General features: G+C 42.3%; 1 protein-coding gene across 4 annotated transcripts; it reads right to left on the bottom strand.

Moving 5' to 3' along the window:
* Positions 1-1,195: 1,195 nt before the first annotated feature.
* Positions 1,196-21,084, bottom strand: LOC118401493 (hippocampus abundant transcript 1 protein-like). Of its 4 annotated transcripts, XM_052475248.1 has the most exons (13): positions 19,115-19,391; positions 18,152-18,265; positions 16,099-16,194; positions 15,702-15,764; positions 15,475-15,602; positions 15,134-15,248; positions 14,674-14,892; positions 9,657-9,770; positions 8,037-8,108; positions 4,568-4,680; positions 4,379-4,476; positions 3,706-3,872; positions 1,196-2,646 (listed from the first exon to the last, which is right to left on the bottom strand). In XM_052475248.1, exons 2-13 carry the CDS (start codon positions 18,155-18,157, stop codon positions 2,440-2,442), a joined length of 1,398 nt encoding a protein of 465 aa, XP_052331208.1. In that variant the 5' UTR covers positions 18,158-18,265; positions 19,115-19,391; the 3' UTR covers positions 1,196-2,439. The 4 variants fall into 4 exon arrangements, with proteins under 4 accessions (XP_052331208.1, XP_052331209.1, XP_035654940.1 ...); XM_052475249.1 differs by lacking the exons at positions 18,152-18,265; positions 19,115-19,391 and adding an exon at positions 20,987-21,084; XM_035799047.2 differs by lacking the exon at positions 18,152-18,265.

The raw sequence follows: 21,084 nt of genomic DNA, 5'->3' as shown, positions 1-21,084 counted from the left end.
GTCTAACCTAGAAGTGACGAAAGCATGGATACATTTTTCTGCATTATTTTTAGACAGAAAGTTTAAGATTTTTGCAATATTAGGTAGATGGAAAAAAGCTGTCCTTGAAACAGTCTTGATATGTTCGTCAAAAGAGAGATCAGGGTCCAGAGTAATGCCGAGGTCCTTCACAGTTTTAATTGAGACGACTGTACAACCATCAACATTGTCAGATTCAACAGAATATCTCTTTGTTTCTTGGGACCTAGAACAAGCATCTCTGTTTTGTCCGAGTTTAAAAGTATAACATTTGCTGCCATCCACTTCCTTATGTCTGACACAAAGGCTTCCAGGGAGGGCAATTTTGGGGCTTCACCATGTTTCATTGAAATGTACAGCTGTGTGTCATCCACATAGCAGTGAAAGTTAACACTGTTTCCGGATGACATCACCAAGAGGTAAAATAGAGAGAAAACAATAGTGATCCTAAAACGGAGCCTTGAGGAACACAGAAATTTACAGTTGATTTGTCAGGGGACAAACCATCCACAAAGACTAACATATCTTTCTGACATAAGATCTAAACCAGGCGATAACTTGTCCGTGTAGACCAATTTGGGTTTCCAATCTCTCCAAAATAATGTGGTGATCGATGGTATCTAAAGCAGCACTAAGGTCTAGGAGCACGGGGATAGATGCAGAGCCTCAGTCTGACACCATTAAAAGGTCATTTACCACCTTCCCAAGTACAGTCTCAGTGCTATGGTCTACAACCAGACTAAATTGCCTGATTTCCTTATGATTTGTAACTCAGTAAAATGTTGCATTTATATTTTTGTTCAGTATCCATTAGCTGGTTTGTCATCTTCGAACTGAGAAGTTGATATGCATCTTGTGGATTTCCTGAAATCATTTTTTTTATAGGCAAGATAAGAAACATAGCATGAGGTTAAATGTTTTCTTGGTAAAATAACTGCCTGCAATGTGTATTTTAAAACAGGCGAGATGGAGTCTCCTTCCTAACACAGTATAACTTGAAAACAAACATACAAAATTATTAATTTATCTTATAGAGTGTACAGTTAAAGAACATGGGTGGAACCTTAAAATGCATTTACTACCAGATACAGTATAGACTTGTCACTGGTTTGGATTTGGCTCAATGATCTGTTCACCTAAAATAGCACAGGTTTCCCAGCCATAAATCCAACATACATCAAAATAGTCCACTTTATTGAAATGCATGGTTCTATACTTAATGTATATTTACACGATCAGTCAACAATTTAATGTTTAAAAGGTTGAAATAAGGCAGCAAAACAATATTACAATACATGGAAAAGAAAACAGCATACAGTATTAAGAAATTGCAATGTTTTACATAACACCAACTCATAAATAACTAGAGCACACAACCAATATTTCACAACTTTCATGATTCAATATGTACTTTCTTTTGGTATTTGGTCAATTAGCAAGTTAAAACAAGAGCGCATTGTTTGTACAAGTGAAATGGTTTATAGAAGGCCACTGGAGATGGATCTATGGATTCCGTAACTATGCAACGTGTTGGCTGACGAGATATTTCAAAAAGGCAAACCCTTCTTGTATGATCATTCCCTGTAACTGTACGATCCATACATGTCAGGGACTTGGCCGTGTACATGTACAAATGAGAATAAAAGACTAAAAATGCCAAGCCAATCTGTCACACATGCCATGATTTCAGAGAGAGCGATCGGGGGGCGATTCAAGATCTCATTGTGGTCCCGTCAAAAAGTAACACTCCCAAAGCCAAGGAAAGGCACCAGTCAGTCTGACGAAGTGGTAGTAGGAATTCATATAGGCAGCAGTTTGATATGAGGTTCAAAATAAAAGGTGCTTTAAAAATTCAGCTGTACCATTCCAAGTCCATTGCGTTTTCACATTCCATGTTTATGTGGATTAAGGCTTTTTATGCTGAGATCTGGGGAAATGCCACCTGAATTTCCAACTCGGCCCCGCAGTGTCATTTTCTCACACCACGTTCCATAAAGCTGAAGGCCCAATTCTAGAGGACTAACCAGTCTTTGTGATGCATCTATCTTTCTAGGTTGCTTATCTTTCTTGGTTGCTTTTGTTGTACAGAGATGCCCTCTTCTGATTGTGGAACACTGTGTTCAGAAACAGCCCCGTCTTACCAGGTGTACGTCCCTGAGTGAGCTACGCCCCTGTTCAATATCATCAAAACAGTCCAGGGAATATTTTTGTTGTTGTAAAAGTTTAAGGAAAAAACAAAAATCAATAAATATAAGCCATTGCAAATAGTGCCTTTGGATAGAACTTTCTCTCAAAAACATACTCCTATGTATACATATGTAGTGGTAACTCTTAATATAGCTTTTAGATTGCTGTCTGTTATACCTATATAAAAGAGCTCTCTTTCTGAAGAGGGAGGGCATCTGGCCTAAGTAGTCAGTGTTACACGTTTGAGTCCTGCAGTAGGGGCTCTTTGGCCTCGCCGGGCGGCCGCAGGCTGTGAGGGTGTCCGTGGGGCGAGCTGTGCTTCTTCCAGCTGCCGGGCCGGAGGCCTAGGTGAGGTTGCTCTGGTATGAAGAGTGCCACCAGGAGCGCTAGTAGCACTGAGCATGCTCCGAAGAGGAAGGGCGGGCCAGGAATGATGGAACTCTGAGGAGAGGAGGAAAAAAAAAAAGGTTCACATTTTCCATACCTGAAGTGATTAGGAACATTTAACAAATTATGGTTACACAAGTGTATTGATACTTGATAACTAGTTAACATTAAATAGTGCCCAAAACCCTCTAAGTGTGCATAGTGTCTAAATAATCATAGTAACTTTTAAGACAGGGATAGAACCTTGTTAAACTGTCTGGTCATTTTTGAGGAGGTATCCTGGATGTCAAAACAAACCTTCAAAGTGAAATGTATTATCTGACTGGTTCCGGTTGTGTATTGTGAGGACGAGTAGAGGTTTGATTGGGCCTGAAAATTCAAGCCCTGTCGGGTTCGGGCTAAAGATCTAAACAATAAGGCAGAGGAGCAGAAAACGTTGGGGATGTGGCGCTGGGGGCTAAGATGTGGGAGGAGCTGAAAAGGTTGGTGTTACGGGTGTGGTGCTGGGGGCTAAGATGTGGGAGGAGCTGAAAACGTTGGGGATGTGGCGCTGGGGGCTAAGATGTGGGAGGAGCTGAAAACGTTGGGGATGTGGCGCTGGGGGCTAAGATGTGGGAGGAGCTGAAAAGGTTGGTGTTAGGGATGTGGCGCTGGGGGCTAAGATGTGGGAGGAGCTGAAAAGGTTGGTGTTAGGGGTGTGGCGCTGGGGGCTAAGATGTGGGAGGAGCTGAAAAGGTTGGTGTTAGGGGTGTGGCGCTGGGGGCTAAGATGTGGGAGGAGCTGAAAAGGTTGGTGTTAGGGGTGTGGCACTGGGGACTAAGATGTGGGAGGAGCTGAAAAGGTTGGTGTTAGGGGTGTGGCACTGGGGGCTAACCTGTGGAAAGAGCTGAAAAGGTTGGTGTTAGGGGTGTGGCACTGGGGGCTAACCTGTGGAAAGAGCTGAAAAGGTTGGTGTTAGGGGTGTGGCACTGGGGGCTAACCTGTGGAAAGAGCTGAAAATGTTGGAGCTGGGGGCTAACTTGTGAGAGAAGCAGAAAAGGTTGGGGTCGGGGAGCTGGGGGCTAACTTGTGAGAGGAGCAGAAAAGGTTGGGGTTGGGGAGCTGGGGGCTAACCTGTGGGAGGAGCTGAAGGTGGGCTTGAGTATGGACCGGAGTGTCCCCGTTGCCGTCTGGAGGCGCATCCAGCTCCACGTGGAAGATGTAGAAGATGAAGCCATAGAGCGCAGGGCCCAGGCCGTTACATAGCCCCCGGATCCCTGTCACCATCCCCTGGCCCACTCCTGTGAGATGACAGCCAACAATCATTTATCAATTGGATTGCATTCAACCTTTACTTCACCAGGCAAGTTAAAACGATAGTTCATAATAATTATTTCCTTGAAGGAAACAAAAATCTTAAATGTCATTTCGCTGAATCAACCGAGAAGCATTTTTCATTTACAATTACGACCAGGCCAATAGATGAATCGAAGAACATGCAAAATCAAATAAAAGTTATTTGTCACATGCGCCGAATACAATTTACCGTAAAATGCTTACGTATGAGCCTTTAACCAACAATGAAGAGTTAAAAAGTAAGAAACAATGTGCTAAATAAACTAAAGGCAAAATAGTAATAAAATAACTACAGTGTAAAGAGGCTATATACAAAAGGGTACCGGAACAGAGTCACTGCAGCGGTATGGGTTAGTCAAGGTAATTTAGCTAATATGTTCATGTAGATAAGAGGGTAAAGTGACTATGCATAGATGCAAAATAAAACTATAACAAAGTACAAAATACAAACCTTGTTGGTCTGGTTCAGCAGTGCGGGAAACCAAAGCACTGATTGCTGGGAAAGTGATGCTTGACATGGCTGCTAGAGCCCCTGCTGCCCACATCATCCTGTAGAGAGATGAGAGAAAACAGATTAAGTCACTTGAAAGAGTATCTCTTCATTGACCTGAATCAGATGAGTCACTTTAAAAAAGCTTACCATGGCTCGGAGCCAAACCCATACCAGGCGAGCTGTAGTATCTGGAACCCAAGGCCGAGCAAGATAGTGTTCTTGTTCCCGATGGAACGCATGAGTAAACTTAATACTACTGTCTGACAAAGAAAATAATATAATTGGAAACCATTTATTTGAATGTTAATATTGCATGTAATGAAAGTTCTCATTAATGCCCAAACCAGGTTAACATAACATGGCAGAGATTGGGATTACAGCACCTTCAGGCAGTATTCATACCCCTTATTCCACATTTTGTTGTGTTACAGCCGGAATTCAAAATGGATGAAATACCCCACAATGACTAAGTGGAAACGGTTTAGAAATTTTCCCACATTTATTTTGCCGAGTCAGTACTCTGTAGAAGCAGCTTTCAGTTATTTTGGGCATGTCGGCATCACCTTTGCTTATATTTATTAATCTGGACTTGGGGATTTTTTCCCCATTCTTTCTCGCATATTTTCTCAAGCTCTGTTAAGTTAGATGGGGAGTGGCGGTGAACAGCAATCTTCAAGTCTTTCCACAGATTTTTTATGGGATTCAAGTTTGGCCTGTGGCTGGGCCACTCAAGGACTTTCACATTCTTGTTCTGAAGCCTTCCCAGCATTGCTTTGGCTGTATACTTTGGGTCATTGTCCTGTTGGAACGTAAATCTTTGCCCCCAGTCTAAGGTCGTTTGCACTTTGAAGCAGGCTCTCATCAAGGATTTGCCAGTTTTAATTGTTTCCTCTATCCAGTCTCACAGTCCCTGCTGCTGAAAAGCATCCCCATAGCATGATGCTGCTGCCACCATGCTTCATGGTAGGGATGGTTTTAGATGGGTGATTAGCTTTGCATAGCACCTTGCAATCAGACCAAAGAGTTACATCGTCTCATCAGACCACAGAATATTTTGCCTTATGCTCGCAGTCTTTCACATGCCTTTTTGCAAACGCTAGGGGTGTGGTCATGTGACTTTTTCTCAGGAGTGGCTTCTGTCTGACCACTCTTGAATAAAGCCTAGATTGGTGAGGTGCTGTAGAGATTGTTGTCCTTCTGGCAGATTCTCCCATCTTATCCAAGGAACTATGCAGTTCTGTCAGTGGGTTCCTGGTCACCTCCCTGACCAAGGTCCTTCTTCCAATTGTCTCATTCTTCCCCACTCCTCTCCTCTGTAACTATTCCCCAGGTCATTGTTGTAAATGAGAATGTGTTGTCAGGCAACTTACCTGGTAAAATAAGGGTTAAACAAATGTTTTCCTTGGTTGCCCAGCCAGATCTAGGCAGAGTCTGTGTAGTTCCATATTTTTTTATTTTTTTCCCCAATGAAGGAGACAACTTCTCTTGGAAAATTTCAACACTGAAGAAATAGTTTTATAACCTTCCCCGGATATACAGTATATCACAAAAGTGAGTACACCCCTCACATTTTTGTAAATATTTGAGTATATCTTTTCATGTGACAACACTGAAGAAATGACACTTTGCTACAATTTAAAGTAGTGAGTGTACAGCTTGTATAACAGTGTAAATTTGCTGTCCCCTCAAAATAACTCAACACACAGCCATTAATGTCTAAACTGCTGGCAACAAAAGTGAGTACACCCTGAAGTGAAAATGTCCAAATTGGGCCCAAAGTGTCAATATTTTGTGTGGCCACCACCATTTTCCAGCACTGCCTTAACCCTCTTGGGCATGGAGTTCACCAGAGCTTCACAGGTTGCAACTGGAGTCCTCTTCCACTCCACCATGACTACATCACGGAGCTGGTGGATGTTAGAGACCTTGCACTCCTCCACCTTCCATTTGAGGATGCCCCACAGATGCTCAATAGGGTTTAGGTCTAGAGACATGCTTGGCCAGTCCATCACCTTTACCCTCGGCTTCTTTAGCAAGGCAGTGGTCGTCTTGGAGGTGTGTTTGGGGTCGTTATCATGTTGGAATACTGCCCTGCGGCCCAGTCTCCGAAGCGAGGGGAACATGCTCTGCTTCAGTATGTCACAGTACATGTTGGCATTCATGGTTCCCTCAATGAACTGTAGCTCCCCAGTGCCGGCAGCACTCATGCAGCCCCAGACCATGACACTCCCACCACCATGCTTGACTGTACTCCTCACCTGGTTGCCGCCACACACGCTTGACACCATCTGAACCAAATAAGTTTATCTTAGTCTCATCAGACCACAGGACATGGTTCCAGTAATCCATGTCCTTAGTCTGCTTGTTTTCAGCAAACTGTTTGCGGGCTTTCTTGTGCATCATCTTTAGAAGAGGCTTCCTTCTGGGACGACAGCCATGCAGACCAATTTGATGCAGTGTACGGCGTATGGTCTGAGCACTGGCAGGCTGACCCCCCCACCCCTTCAACCTCTGCAGCAATGCTGGCAGCACTCATACGTCTATTTCCCAAAGACAACCTCTGGATATGACGCTGAGCACGTGCACTCAACTTCTTTGCTCGACCATGGCGAGGCCTGTTCTGAGTGGAACCTGTCCAGTTAAACTGCTGTATGGTCTTGGCCACCGTGCTGCAGCTCAGTTTCAGGGTCTTGGCAATCTTCTTATAGCCCAAGCCATCTTTATGTAGAGCAACACATTTTTTTTCAGATCCTCAGAGTTCTTTGCCATGAGGTGCCATGTTGAACTTCCAGTGCCCAGTCAGTTTGAGGAAGTGTGAGAGCGATGACACCAAATTTAACACACCTGATCCCCATTCACACCTGAGATCTTGTAACACTAACGAGTCACATGACACCGGGGAGGGAAATGGCTAATTGGGCCCAATTTGGACATTTTCACTTAGGAGTGTACTCACTTGTTGCCAGCGGTTTAGACATTAATGGCTGTGTGTTGAGTTATTTTGAGGGGACTGCAAATGTACACTGTTACACAAGCTGTACACTCACTGCTTTATATTGTAGCAAAGTGTCATTTCTTCAGTGTTGTCACATGAAAAGAAACTCATATTTACAAAAATGTGAGGGGTGTACTCACTTTTGTGATAGAATTGTGATGAGACATACAGTATATCTCGGAGATCTACAGACAGTTCCTTGGAATTCATGGTATAGTTTCTGCTCTGACATGCACTGTCAACTGTGGGACCTTATATAGACAGTTGTGTTTCTTTCTAAATCATGTTCAAACAATTGAATTGACAACACGTGGACTCCAACCAAGTTGTAGTGAAATCCCAAGGATGATCAAAGGAAATTGGATGCACCAAAGCTAAATTTGGAGTGTCATAGCAAAGGGGTGGGAATACTTATAAAATAATATTTTATTTCATTTTCAATAAAATTGCACAAACCTCATCACTAAACACATTTTCACTTTGTCGTTATGGGGCATTGTGTGTAGATAGGTGAGAAAATAATCCATTTAGAATTCAGGCTGTAACACAAAATGTAGAATAAGTCAAGGGGTATGAGTACTTTCTGAAGGCACTGTACATGTTAATTGAATGACAACTAACCTGTGCAACGATTGAAAGCAGTCCTAGAACAGCTATGAAAGCTGCAACACTTTCAGGTGAAAATCCCATAATCTGTAGAAAAAATTAAATTAAAAACAAAATGCATATGATTGTATTGCCTGTGAGATCAAAGTAACTACACCCATCATCAAGCAAAGACAGTGATTTAGCTAAGTATACACTACATGTAGAGACACCCCTGAAATTAGTGGATTTGGCTATTTCAGCACACTGCCATTCAATCTCCATAGCCAAACATTGGCAGTAGAATGGCCCATACTAAAGAGCTCAGTGACTTTCAAAGTGGCACCGCCATAGGATGCAATCTTTCCAATTCAGTTTGAAATTTCTGCCCTACTTGAGCTGCCCAGTCAATTGTAAGTGCTGTTATTGTCAAGTGGATACGTCTAAGAGCAACAACGGCTCAGCCACGAAGTGGTAGACCACACAAGCTCACAGAACGGGACCGCCGAGTGCTGAGGCGCGTAAAAATAGTCAGCACAAAAACTATTAGTCGGAAGCTTCCAAGAAATTAGTTTCCATGGCCGAGCAGCCGCACACAAGCTTATAATCACCATGCGCAATACCAAGCGTCAGCTGGAGTGGTGTAAAGTTCGCCGCCATTGGACTCTGGAGCAGTGGAAACATTCTCTGGAGTGATGAATCACGCTTTACCATCTGGCAGTCCGACGGAGAAATCTGTGTTTGGCAGATACCAGGAGAACGCTACCTGCCCCAATGCATAGTGCCAACTGTAAAGTTTGTTGGAGGAGGAATAATGGTCTGGGGCTGTTTTTCATGGTTCGGGATAGGCCCTGTAGTTCCAGTGAAAGGAAATATTAACTTTACAGCATACAATAACATTCTAGACAATTCTGTGCATCCAACTTTGGGGAAGGCCCTTTCTTGTTTCAGCATGACAATGTCCCCATGCACAAAGAGAGTTCCATACAGAAATGTTTTGTTGAGATCAGTGTGGAAGAACTTGACTGGCCAAAGCACTGACCTCAACCCCATCACACCTAATTGTCTAACATCAGTGCCCAACCTCACTAATGCTTGTGGCTAAATGGAAGCAAGACCCTGCAGCAATGTTCCAACATCTAGTGGAAAGCCTTCCCAGAAGAGTGGAGGCTGTTTGCAAATGGGGGACCATCTCCATATTAATGCCCATGATTTTGGAATGAGATGTTTGACGAGCATGTAGTGTAGCTGCAAGCAGCAAAGAACAGAAATGAACGGTGTAACGGACTATTTGTGAAATTACTTTGCAATGTTCTTCAAATTAACTATAAAACCCCCTTGACAAGTCTGCCAAATATTTTGACTATGAAGGGGACTTGACCTCCGTGACATTGATCATGGCAATAACTCAAAAAGTTACGTTTGTCTTATGTACAGGAGACACCGTCCAATGAAATTCTTACTTGCAGGTTCCTTCTCAACAATAAGAAATAATACAAGATAAGAATACGAACAAAGTAAATGGTAGTAGAATAGAATAAACATTTGAGAATAATTTTAATACAGGAAGGGGGTGGACACATCTGACATGCGTCACACACACACACACACTGTTTATTTGGGCCATACGTTTGACAGAATACATTGTAGACAGACCTGTCGTAAGTAGAGAAAGAAGCTGGAGTACTGGCCAGCCTCGGGGAGGTAGGACAGGAACACTGTTATACAGATGAGCAGCACAGTGGAATCCTGGCCCACTTTCCTTAGAGACTGGAGACAGAAAGCAAGGGGTTGGTGATAACAACATGATGTACAATGAACACCCATCCACTCCTTCACAAGTCTTATGGCAGAAAGGAGGTCTTCTATGAGAACTGGGTCACAACCAGAGAGCAAGTGAGAGGGGGAGATTTCACTCAGACTAAAAAAAAAATCCTTTAGCCTCATTGCTGTAGGTCAATCCAGGGCTCTAGACTAGCTTTTTCCACTAACGTTTGGTCGCACCAATTTTTAAATGACCTGACTAATAATGACTAGCCATCTTAGCATGTTCTGTTCTTGCATTGATTTGGATATATTTACTCAGGGTTCAATGTTCACTTTTTTCCCTCACTGGCAGTTAAATGCATTGGGGTGTGTGCTTTCTATATTCAGCTAGTAATAGGCTACATTTGGTTATTATTAATTATGTATTAAAAGCTGTATGATATAATTTTACAATGCAAGACATTACTCTATTTGATACAATTGCTTTAGATTCATTGCGTAAATGTTTGTTTCTAAAGCAGGTCTGTAATTATTTATTACATCTCAAAATAGGATGTTGCCCCTTTAAGACCGACTGCTTTTCAAAATAGATATTGATACTGTACGCCTACCGTGGGCTAGCCAAGGCCTGCCGTGGGCTAGCCAAGGTCTGCCGTGGGCTAGCCAAGGCCTGCCGTGGGCTAGCCAAGGCCTGCCGTGGGCTAGCCAAGGCCTGCCGTGGGCTAGCCAAGGCCTGCCGTGGGCTAGCCAAGGTCTGCCGTGGGCTAGCCAAGGCCTGCCGTGGGCTAGCCAAGGCCTACCGTGGGCTAGCCAAGGCCTGCCGTGGGCTAGCCAAGGCCTACCGTGGGCTAGCCAAGGCCTGCCGTGGGCTAGCCAAGGCCTGCCGTGGGCTAGCCAAGACCAATGCTAGGTGTCTTGTTGTAGCTTTCTCTTTATAGACTACCAACAATAGCCAGTAGAATATAATTATTTATCAGTGACAATTAAGACAACAGATGGTAGCCTATGATTTAAAAAGTAAGCAATTTCATCTAACATATCCAGAGAATTATGGGTGTAAGGGTAAATGTGTTCATAAGGAACATTCGGTGTGGGGACCTTGATTCGGTCCGCACGATGAACCCGAATAAAATAAATTATAATAATCAAACAACGCCTATAGGCTCTGCACGTTGTAATCACAATTTGGGAAGTAGTTCTGTACGATTACGAGTGATTGGGTAGATAAATCAGGATTCTCCATCACCGTCTAAATCTCCAGTTTGAAAACATTTTGGCTTCACAGTAGATTACAATGGCGATGGACAGAGAGTTAACAATACTATGTAGCCACTGCTCAACCAGAATAGCCTATGCAGCTCCCAGCACCTCAAATATGTTGACACATTTACACCGACATGACCAAAGTATTCATACCACCGGGAGCAAGGTGGAAATGCAAAAAGTAAATCCAAATAAACTTAATCTCCCCTCTGCATTCAAGCAGCTCTTCACAGCGGATTCTGACAAGGCCAAATAAATTACAATAGCGATAGGCATGTTTAGCCTATAGCCACGGATATGCTCCCATTCTCTGCAGTTTAGAATAAAGGATTTCAGCACCTTGTTTACGTCCTAAGTACTAAATCCAATTTATTTGCATATCTGATTTCAAATTGGTTATTTTTCCTGCAATCGGAACAGACTGGAATCTTATATTTCAAGCCACCTTCATAGGTGGTTTGAATTCAGAAAAAAAAAATGGATTCCTGGCCATGTGACTTGTGTCTGAACGGTCAAATCTGATTTATTTGCCCTCAAGTAGTTAAGACTTAAACATATCTTGTTGCTTGGTAGCTACACTGTTGACAGTTTGACAAGAACATGTGGTAGCTAACTACCTTGTAAAATGTTTACAAACATGTGTGAATGTGCTAAAATGCTAAACAGCTACCTAGTTGACTGCTGTGGCTAGCCAAAAAGGACTCGTTTTAAGTGTTTTTACACTATGATTTTGAACATTCAAAACAACTGAGAAACATCCATGATAGGAAGGGTTGTCACCTTAGTTTGAAACATAACTTCTGAGTGATAGGAAGCACAATCAGCCAACACCACTGCACACACACACACCTGTCGTTACTATGACAACTAGCATAGCCGTGTCAGTGAATGACTGCTGTCTGAACACACACAAATCTGATTTGGTCACTTGTAACTTGCTGTTTTGACCATCAGTAGTCCAAAACAGATTTGAGCATTAAGGCTTGCAGTGTGAACAAGGCTTTAGTGACAGCCCATCTCATTGCCCCAGAGTGGGGGAAGTACTGTGCTACAGACAAGCCCCCTTTATGAGTCTCAAGTGTGCATATTTTTCTCTTTGTAAGAAAACCTTATAGCAACCTTATACAATGTCAGAGCCATGTTAACATATTGATTTCACACACATATTGCACTTTATTTTAGTGTTGTTGATTAATCATGTTTTCATTTAAGATAAGTTGTTAATCCTGATTGTGCTCTCATCAGGCATTACATGATCATATATGGAATCAGGAATATCAGCACTTTGTATTTTTTATTTAACTACAGTAACGGTTGGCATTTCATTTTCCCGCTGTACCAAAACGTGACCCCAAAACTGCAATACGTACCGAACCGTGGGTTTGGTGAACCATTACACCCCCACTTAATAGTTAACTACATGATGTGTTGAATTGGCTATCTCGTTAGTCTGTCATTTTTTTATGGGCTAGGCCTACCTGCTGTAAATGTCTAACTCTCTCCTCTGGCACACACGCAGCTGATGCAGACACCAATAATTTTCTAAGAATTTCATGACCGTACAAAGACTGTTTGCTGACCAGTAATAGCTATAACTCAGCAAGGAATATCAACAAATGTGCCCACGTGAGTCTCAGTTCCCCCCTATATTCATTTAGCAGTTGCGGACCACGCCAAAAAATCTATACAAATAATTACAATTGTAATCATTTTTCAGGGTAAACTTAAAATGACTAAAACCAGATATAATGTATGTAGAAAAAGATAATGGCACTATATATTTTTTTTAAACAAGATATTTGAGAACTAACAACCACCAAAATAAAACATTGACAGTCAGGAAGAATATAAAATTCCAAAAATGTCATGGCATTGATTGTTATGTTTGAGTCACTCGGCATATGAACACAGCATAAGCCACGGCAAAATGTGTAGAATTTCAGGAAATTCTCCCTCAGCCCCATGACAAGGTGAGTAGAATTACATGAAATTTGCTTTAAAACTGCAAAATGTACTCCCCTCCAATTCTGATCAGAGTAATTGTTTAATATGATCTTAGATTTGTTTTACTTGTCCATTCGGTCAACTCAAATCTATATTTTTCTAGTCAGACTATTTTCTTTTCTTGTTCCGGACAAGCATTAATGTTGAGCCCTGTGTGATGTTGATTTATTTTAGCAACATAGCCTTCCCACTCAACATTGCCTGAGGAAGACCTGTTAAGTTGTGCCATGAGTAGCTGCTGTACATTGTGTAATTTAGCTTCAAACATTTAATGGCGCAGCCCCGAGGCGATTTGGAGTATTATGACATGTGCTTTTCAGACCCCTCTATGTATATAATATGTTAATAATTTCCCTGTTTTGCCTCTGTGTATGTAGCACTCCCTCCCCCTTTCAAACAACAGTTTGCGATGTCTCCCCCCAATGAAATTGTCATTTCAAATGGTTACGTTAAGAGTTACATTTAGGGAAGGGACATCCCAAGGATACCAGATAGCATGGACCATCAAAGGGTAGCCTAGTGGTTAGAGCGTTGGACTAGTAACCGGAAGGTTGCAAGTTCAAATCCCTGAGCTGACAAGATACAAATCTGTCGTTCTGCTCCTGAACAGGCAGTTAACCCACTGTTCCTAGGCCGTCATTGAAAATAAGAATTTGTTCTTAACCGACTTGCCTAGTTAAATAAAGGTAAAAACAACCCATTTTAGGAGAGTTCAGGTTTGCATGATGTAGAACACACCCTGGTCTAAACGCTTGTTCCTTATGCCAGGTAAATCCCATTGTGTTTTTCAAAAATGATGTTTGTGTGCCATTTCAGCACGGTTAACCGGTTTTGGGCAATGTTGGTTTCTATGCCCAATTAGAAAGACATTGTTCGTAACTAAAAGCGGAGGTACACTAACATGGCCTGTACCAAACAATTCAGTCCAAACACATGAACAAGACCAACTGAGGTGTTGTATGCATTTGTGAAGAGAAACTGACCAATTGTAATGTGGTTAATTGTAACTTAAGCACATTACAATTGGTCAGTTTCTCTTCCAAAATGCATACAACATCTCAGTTGGTCTTGTTCTTTTATGAAATCTAATGAAAACATTAAGTGATTGAGTTATGGCCGTCAGTCAAGAGGACAAGGTCTTGCAGCACAGCCATTCTCACCACATTCTATTGCTGAGCCCTCTTTTTACCAAGAACAATACCTGCCTCCACCACCAATTCCATTGATACCATTGTCTCCCCCCGACACGTTATTTTTGAATTCTAAACTTTCCTCATCATCAGGACTGTGACGCGGTAGAAAGGAAATGTCCATGTTCCTCCTCGGTCTCAGAGACCCACCAAAGCCTAATACAAATTCTAGCTACTACCACTGATCAGTGCCAAAGTGAAGCACACATCTTCACAGGTTTGAGAATGTTTCCCAAACAAGCCAATATATTTGTACATGGGTAGGACTGGGCTAACCCTTTACTTCTTGAATCCTCATGTAATTTGCCATAAATATTGATGTCAAGAGAAGGCATCTCATCTGGCCAATCCAAATCATGTTGAACTCTAAAAGCACACTAATGGGGTACACAGTTAATTCATGGGGTAGAGAAACTGACAGAACCTTTAGAAGTGGACCATGTACTCACAGCAAAGGGGTCGGCCTGTTCCCAGGAGATGGGAGCCCCCCAGGATGCTGGCCGCATCTTCTCAGGCAGAGACTCGGGCACGGCCACCAGGATGAAGCAGATGTCCAGCATAGCGATTGCTGAGGCCAGCACCACCACCAGGCCGTCACCATACACACGGCCCAGGTAGGCTCCGATGGCCGGGCTCGTCACCAGGCTAGCAGCAAAGGTGGCCGACACCTAACGAACAAGAGTAGAGGTGGTTTACTGACTAACTCTTTAAATAAAATTGGAGTTTCACTTTCTTGAGTTTGTGCAAAATGTCTACTTTTTTAAGTGGGACCAAATTGCAAATAGGTTCTAAAGGATATAACTATTTTAGCCACAAATGGACCACAGATCACTGAATCAAAAAAGGTGAGGTGGCAAACATGAAAGTTGAAGATTAGAATAAATTGTGTAGGTAATGTCTGATACACACCAGTCCATAGGCCATGCTGCGTTCATGCTCCTGCGTTATGTCAGCCACATAGGCAAAGACCACAGAGAAGGTTACAGCAAACACACCGGACACAGAGATAACTGCAAAATACCACCTGAAACAGAGGCAGGATATGGCACTCAGTTATTATTACACTTTACTCTCAGTTCCATCTCAACACATCACATTATAGTAGCTAATGCATCTTGCAGAAAATATGGAACAGTGTGAAATTCAGATCTTCCCAATTGGTTTAACCACAATAGATTCCATAGAACTATGATTCATTTGAATGGTGATCTTAGTAACTATGGACTCTCTCTGGTTGCGTGCCATCGTACCAGGGGCTTATCTTCATCAGTGGAATGGGAGCGCAGGTGAAGAAAACAGTAAGCAGGAGAAAAGACTTCCGACCCCACACATCAGACAGGGCACCAATCAGCGGAGCACTCAGGAAAGACAGCAGGCCCTGAAACACAATAAGAAGACACACCCAATGAATGGAAATAGAATTGAAGTGCAATTAGATGTGCTGTTCAAAATAATAACACCTGTTCAAACACCATACCTTTACCCCTTGGATCAAGCCATTCATTAGAAACGTATGCTTCGGGAATGTCTCATGTAGGACCTGGATAACAAGGGGATAAGAACACATAGTAGAGACTTAATTTTGATTATAAACTGGGTGGTTCGAGCCCTGAATGCCGATTGACTGACAGCCAGCAATAAGCAATAAGGCCCAAGGGGGTGTGGTATATGGCAAACATATGGTATATGGCCAACATACCACAGCTAAGGGCTGTTCTTAAGCACAACGCAACACCGAGTATCTGGATACAGCCCTTAGCCGTTGTAAATCGGCCATATACCAATCCCCCAGGGGCCTTATTGTTTAAATAGTTTCATCAGCAGCCAACAAATCACACTGTATGAAATAATAGGCAATAAAGACGACAACCTACCACCAAAGTGGGTGCTGTAAGAAGGCCCCAGGCAAAAAATTCCAAAAATATGACAATTACAGCATGGTAGACGCTGGGAGCTCCGAAACCTTGTGCCTGGTGAACAGAGTGGAACCGTTATGCAAGTATGTCAACAAGCAATACTCAATGATCTTACTTTCAAATAAGATATATTTAAAAGGTAAACTCAGCAATAGGACATCATTATACACAGTGTGGCAACTTCCTGCTTACAGTCATCAACACCAGAATTCATATCTGCCAGTATTGACTCTTCTAAAGTTACATTTCCCACATTGGAAGAGCCAGTAGTGGCAGTCTTGACAAATTTGACTTTTGTTAGCAGGAATATGATCACCTGTGTATGATTATACACTATGGCCAAAAGTATGTGGACACCCCTTCCAACTAGCGGATTCAGCCATTTCATCCACACCTCATTGTCAGGTGTATAAAATTGAGCACATGGCCATGCAATCTCCAAAGAGAAAAACTGGCAGTAGAACGGACCGTACTTAAGAGCTCAGTGACTTTCGATGTGGCAGTCTAGGGCTGGGCGGTGTACCGTATTTTACGATATACCGGTATTGATGCATGGGCTGGTTTGGGTTTTTACTTTACCTTCTATAATGGCATTTGAATGTTTGATTTGTTAAATGTGATACGCCGTGTTTAATGTACATTTTTATACGTTTATTTCGCTACTTGAGTCATCTCTCTCTGCTCTCTCTTCATGCAGCTTTCCACACAGACCTAGCCCCGCCCTGCCACTCAAGGAGCGCATTTGTTGTTCCTCGACCACAAGACACTTGCGTTCAGTCTGCATGATCAATGTAGCACATGCAACAATGTTTATGACAACAAAGCTGTTTTCAATTTGCTTCTTCATATAAATCCAGTAGCGTTCTATAAATTACACTATTAGTTTGTTTTGCTCACATCTGCAAGAAGCTAGTTTGTCTTTTCTTAGCAAGTTGGGCCTAAATCTTGTTAGCCGCTAATCGCTAGGTAGCTTGCTAATAAATGTACGGAGTCAGAGTAGACATGACTGATAATACCAGTGATGGTGTAGTTCTAAATCAGCATGTTGTTTGTGCAACTGTACCTTCTAAATCAAAGAGGAATACAAGAAGCATCAATATGTTAGCTACATGAAGTAGCTAAGAGAAAACAGTCAATGTAGCCAAAGATTATAGGGTCCCATAGGAAACAATTATCAACACTTTGGTTCCTACCCTATCACAATAACTCCTCCCTGGCATTTTCCTTCGTTTTCATGTCAAACAACACTATTCAAAGTGCCCACTATCATATTCTAACTATAGAATATAGTGTTTTGCTCTAAATCATGTCAAATCGCTATTGCAACATTTGGTTCAAAATAAGGTTTAGATTGTTTGCCCATATAGTGCAGCCCTACATGGCAGTGTGGAAATTATCTCAAATGAGTGCAGTAAATGCAGAAATGTATGAAAATGCAAAAAAAAATATTTTGGGTCGAATTGAACAGTATAAAACTAATCAAAGTGGAGAAATACACATTTAAATAACTTAGAATGTGTGTGTTGCCACCGAGGTCATGCACTACTTATAAAGCAAATAAAATAAAAACATAAAATAGTGTCAACATTTTTTTATATACCGTGATATGGTATCTTGGCCATATCGCCAAGCACTACGTGGCACCGTCATAAGCTGCCACCTTTCCAACAAGTTAGCTCATCAAATTTCTGCCCTGGTCAACTGTAAGTGCTGTTATTGTGAAGTGGAAACGTCTAGGAGCAACAACAGCTCAGCCCCGAAGTGGTAGGCCACACAAGCTCACAGAACCGTACCGCCGAGTGCAGAGGCGCGTGTTTAAAAAAAATAAAATAGCCTGTCATCGGTTGCAACACCCATTACAGAGTTCCAAACTGCCGCAGGAAGCAACATCAGCACAAGAACTGTTCGTCTGGAACATCATGAAATGGGTTTACATGGCTGAGCAGCTGCACACAAGCCTAAGGTCACCATGTGCAATGCCAAGTGTTGGCTGGAGTGGTGTAAAGCTCACCGCCATTGGACTCTGGAGCAGTGGAAACCCGTTCTCTGGAGTGATGAATCATGCTTCACCATCTGGCAGTTTGAAAGAAGAATCTGGATTTGGCGGATGCCAGGAGAATGCGACCTGCCAGAATGCATAGTGCCTACTGTAAGGTTTGGTGGAGTAGGAATAATAATAGGGCTGTTTTTCATGGTTCTGGCTAGGCCCCGTCGTTCCAGTTAAGGGAAATCAACAGTACAGCATACAATTACATTCTAGACGATTCTGTACTTCCAACTTTGTGGCAACAGTCTGGGGAAGGCCCTTTCCTGTTTCAGCACGACAATGCCCCTGTGCACAAAGCGAGGTCCATACAGAAATGGTTTGTCGAGATCAGTGTGGAAGAACCTTACTGGCCTACACAGAGCCCTGAACTCAACCCCATCGAACACCTTTGGAATGCCAACTGTGAGCCTGGCCTAATTGCCCAACAGCACTACCCGACTGCACTAATGCTCGTGGCTGAATGGAAGCAAGTCCCCGCAGAAAGTTCCAACATCTAGAGGGAAGCCTTCTCAGAAAAGTAGAGGCTGTTATAGCAGTAAAGGTGAGACCAACTCCATATTAATACCCATGATTTTGGAATCAGATGTTCGACGAGCAGGTGTCCACATACTTTTGGCCATGCAGTGTCGCTACCATACTGCTGAGTGAGAAGCTATACCTTTACTAGAGGATAGCTAGCTAACGTTACACGGAAGTAAACAAACAGACAACGCTAGTTAGCACCAACAGATACGTTAGCTAGCTGACGTAGCTAGCACTGTTGTTTTTGATAGGACTAGGAAGAGGCATCGGAACTTCCCCCAGGGCGCTGGCAAGCAGAACGAGCTAGCGCGTTACATTTCACATATTGTAGACAGACATACCACATGCGGCAAACTAATCTCAAGAAATACGATGCCAAATAGTGCGATTTTGGTGTAAACTCACCGTTCCTCCATCCTTGATAATACTTTTTTTCGCCAGCAGGAGACTGCGATTCGCACGTTTCTTCTTTTTGCTCTGTGTCATATTACCATTCTAGTTATTTGTTTAATAAGAATATATTTGTAAAGAAATTTTAGATAAACTATTTAAATCAGATTATGTTTGATAAGAAACTGAATAAATCAAATGTTCGAACTAAAAGGGCTGTTTCGTCCATTCACTCAGCCACCGCCATCTTTGCAAAAACATTGTTAAAACGTAATGACGTCTCATCACACGATGTTCTGACGTGCATTTTACCCGCAATCAAAGATTATACCGCCTTCAAAACAACTGTGACCTGGGAATTTGAAATTCTCCGATTTGTGCGTTCAAAATAACTTGGAAAAAAACGAGCTCCGACTGGGAAAAGTACGTTTGAACGGTTATCCAACTCGGAATTTCATCTCCTGAACTCGGGCCTCTTTCTTGAGCTCAGACCTGAAGATCACTAACGTAATGAATTGACCTCGTATTGCCGCGTTCAAAACTACTCGAATCTCGGAAAAATATAAGGTCAAATCATGACAAACATTTTCAGTTCATATACATATTATTCATATTTAATTCAGTGATCGAAATTATGACACCATCCTCAGTAGCCTATTCCAGCAGGCTATTGGGAAAGAAGTACTTCTTACCTTGAAATTAATCTTAAACAAGCTGCTTAATCGTTCAGGTTACATTTTGCCTACATCTTTTCTAGGCTACTGTAGACTACTTGAAATTAGATGTAGACCTATCAAGGGCTATAGGCTTCCTCCCTTTATCTAAGGAAACCATGGCAAAATCTAATTACAATCATAAACCCAGATTTTAATCTGCAGCCTATGCCTATTAAAATGTAAATCTTGCAAATGGGCCATTTATAACGGTTTGAAGTCTTAGACAGCGGTCTAAGGCACTACATCGCAACGCTAGAGGTGTCACTACAGACCCGGGTTCGAACCCGGGCTGTATCACAGAGGCCGTTATCTGCAGTCCCACTTGTTTGCCTAGTTAAAGGTTAAAGGCACACAATGACAGCACAATTGCCAGAAAATAGCCTAGCATCCGTTTTTTTTATGTTCTTGGAAATGTTTCTTGCTCAGAGATTGAGATTCTGTCCAACTTTCATCCCTCAAACTTTCCTGTTGGATGTATCTATGGTAATGCACATGCACAAAGGGGATTTATTTACAATTATAAACTGGGTAGTTCGAGCCCTGAATGCTGATTGGCTGAAAGTCGTGGTGTATGAGACAGTATACCACGGGTTTGACAAAACAATTATTTTTACTGCTCTGATTACGTTGGTAACCAGTTTATAATAGCAATAAGGCCCCTCAGGGGTTTGTGATATATGGCCAGTATACCACGGTTTAGGGCTGTATCCAGGCACTCCGCGTTGCGGCATGCTTAAGAACAGCCCTTAGCCATGGTATATTGGCCATATACCATTCCCCCTTGTGCAAATGATCTGGCGAGCTAAATGAGGGCAAATTATATTTTCTCTTGCAACATTATTCAATTTTATTTTATTAAGTCGCTTGCAATAATTATTATTTTGAGGAAAACTGAACTTTGCTTCTTTACACCGAACCCAAACCGGCTGCGCGCGTGTGCTATCGTGCATAAATGTATTTTGTCCCCCTACACCAAACGCGATCATGACACGCAGGTTAAAATATCAAAACAAACTCTGAACCAATGACATTAATTTTGGGACAGGTCGAAAAGCATTAAACATGTATGGCAATTTTGCTATTTAGCTTGCTAGGTAATTTGTCCTATTTTGCTAGCTTGCTGTTGCAAGCTAATTTGTCCTGGGATATAAACATTGAGTTGTTATTTTACCTGAAATGTACAAGCTCCTCTACTCCACCAATTAATCCACACGTAAAACGGCCAACCGAATCGTTTCTAGTCATCCCTCCTCCTTCCATGCTTTTTCA

The sequence above is a fragment of the Oncorhynchus keta genome, chromosome 22 (assembly GCF_023373465.1).
Source record: "Oncorhynchus keta strain PuntledgeMale-10-30-2019 chromosome 22, Oket_V2, whole genome shotgun sequence".
NCBI classification, from domain to species: Eukaryota; Metazoa; Chordata; class Actinopteri; order Salmoniformes; family Salmonidae; genus Oncorhynchus; species Oncorhynchus keta.
This window is presented reverse-complemented; position numbering and strand designations above follow the sequence as displayed.

What these genes read in the sequence shown, in the direction of transcription:
- LOC118401493 (XM_035799047.2), bottom strand. Translation starts at nt 19,195, where the DNA reads ATGACACAGAGCAAAAAGAAGAAACGTGCGAATCGCAGTCTCCTGCTG. An exon ending in TTATCAAGGATGGAGGAACG is followed by an intron (nt 16,195 to 19,114) that starts GTGAGTTTACAC and finishes TCTGTTCACCAG; the next exon opens with GCACAAGGTTTCGGAGCTCC. An exon ending in TGCTGAACCAGACCAACAAG is followed by an intron (nt 3,873 to 4,378) that starts GTTTGTATTTTG and finishes GTCATCTCACAG; the next exon opens with GAGTGGGCCAGGGGATGGTG.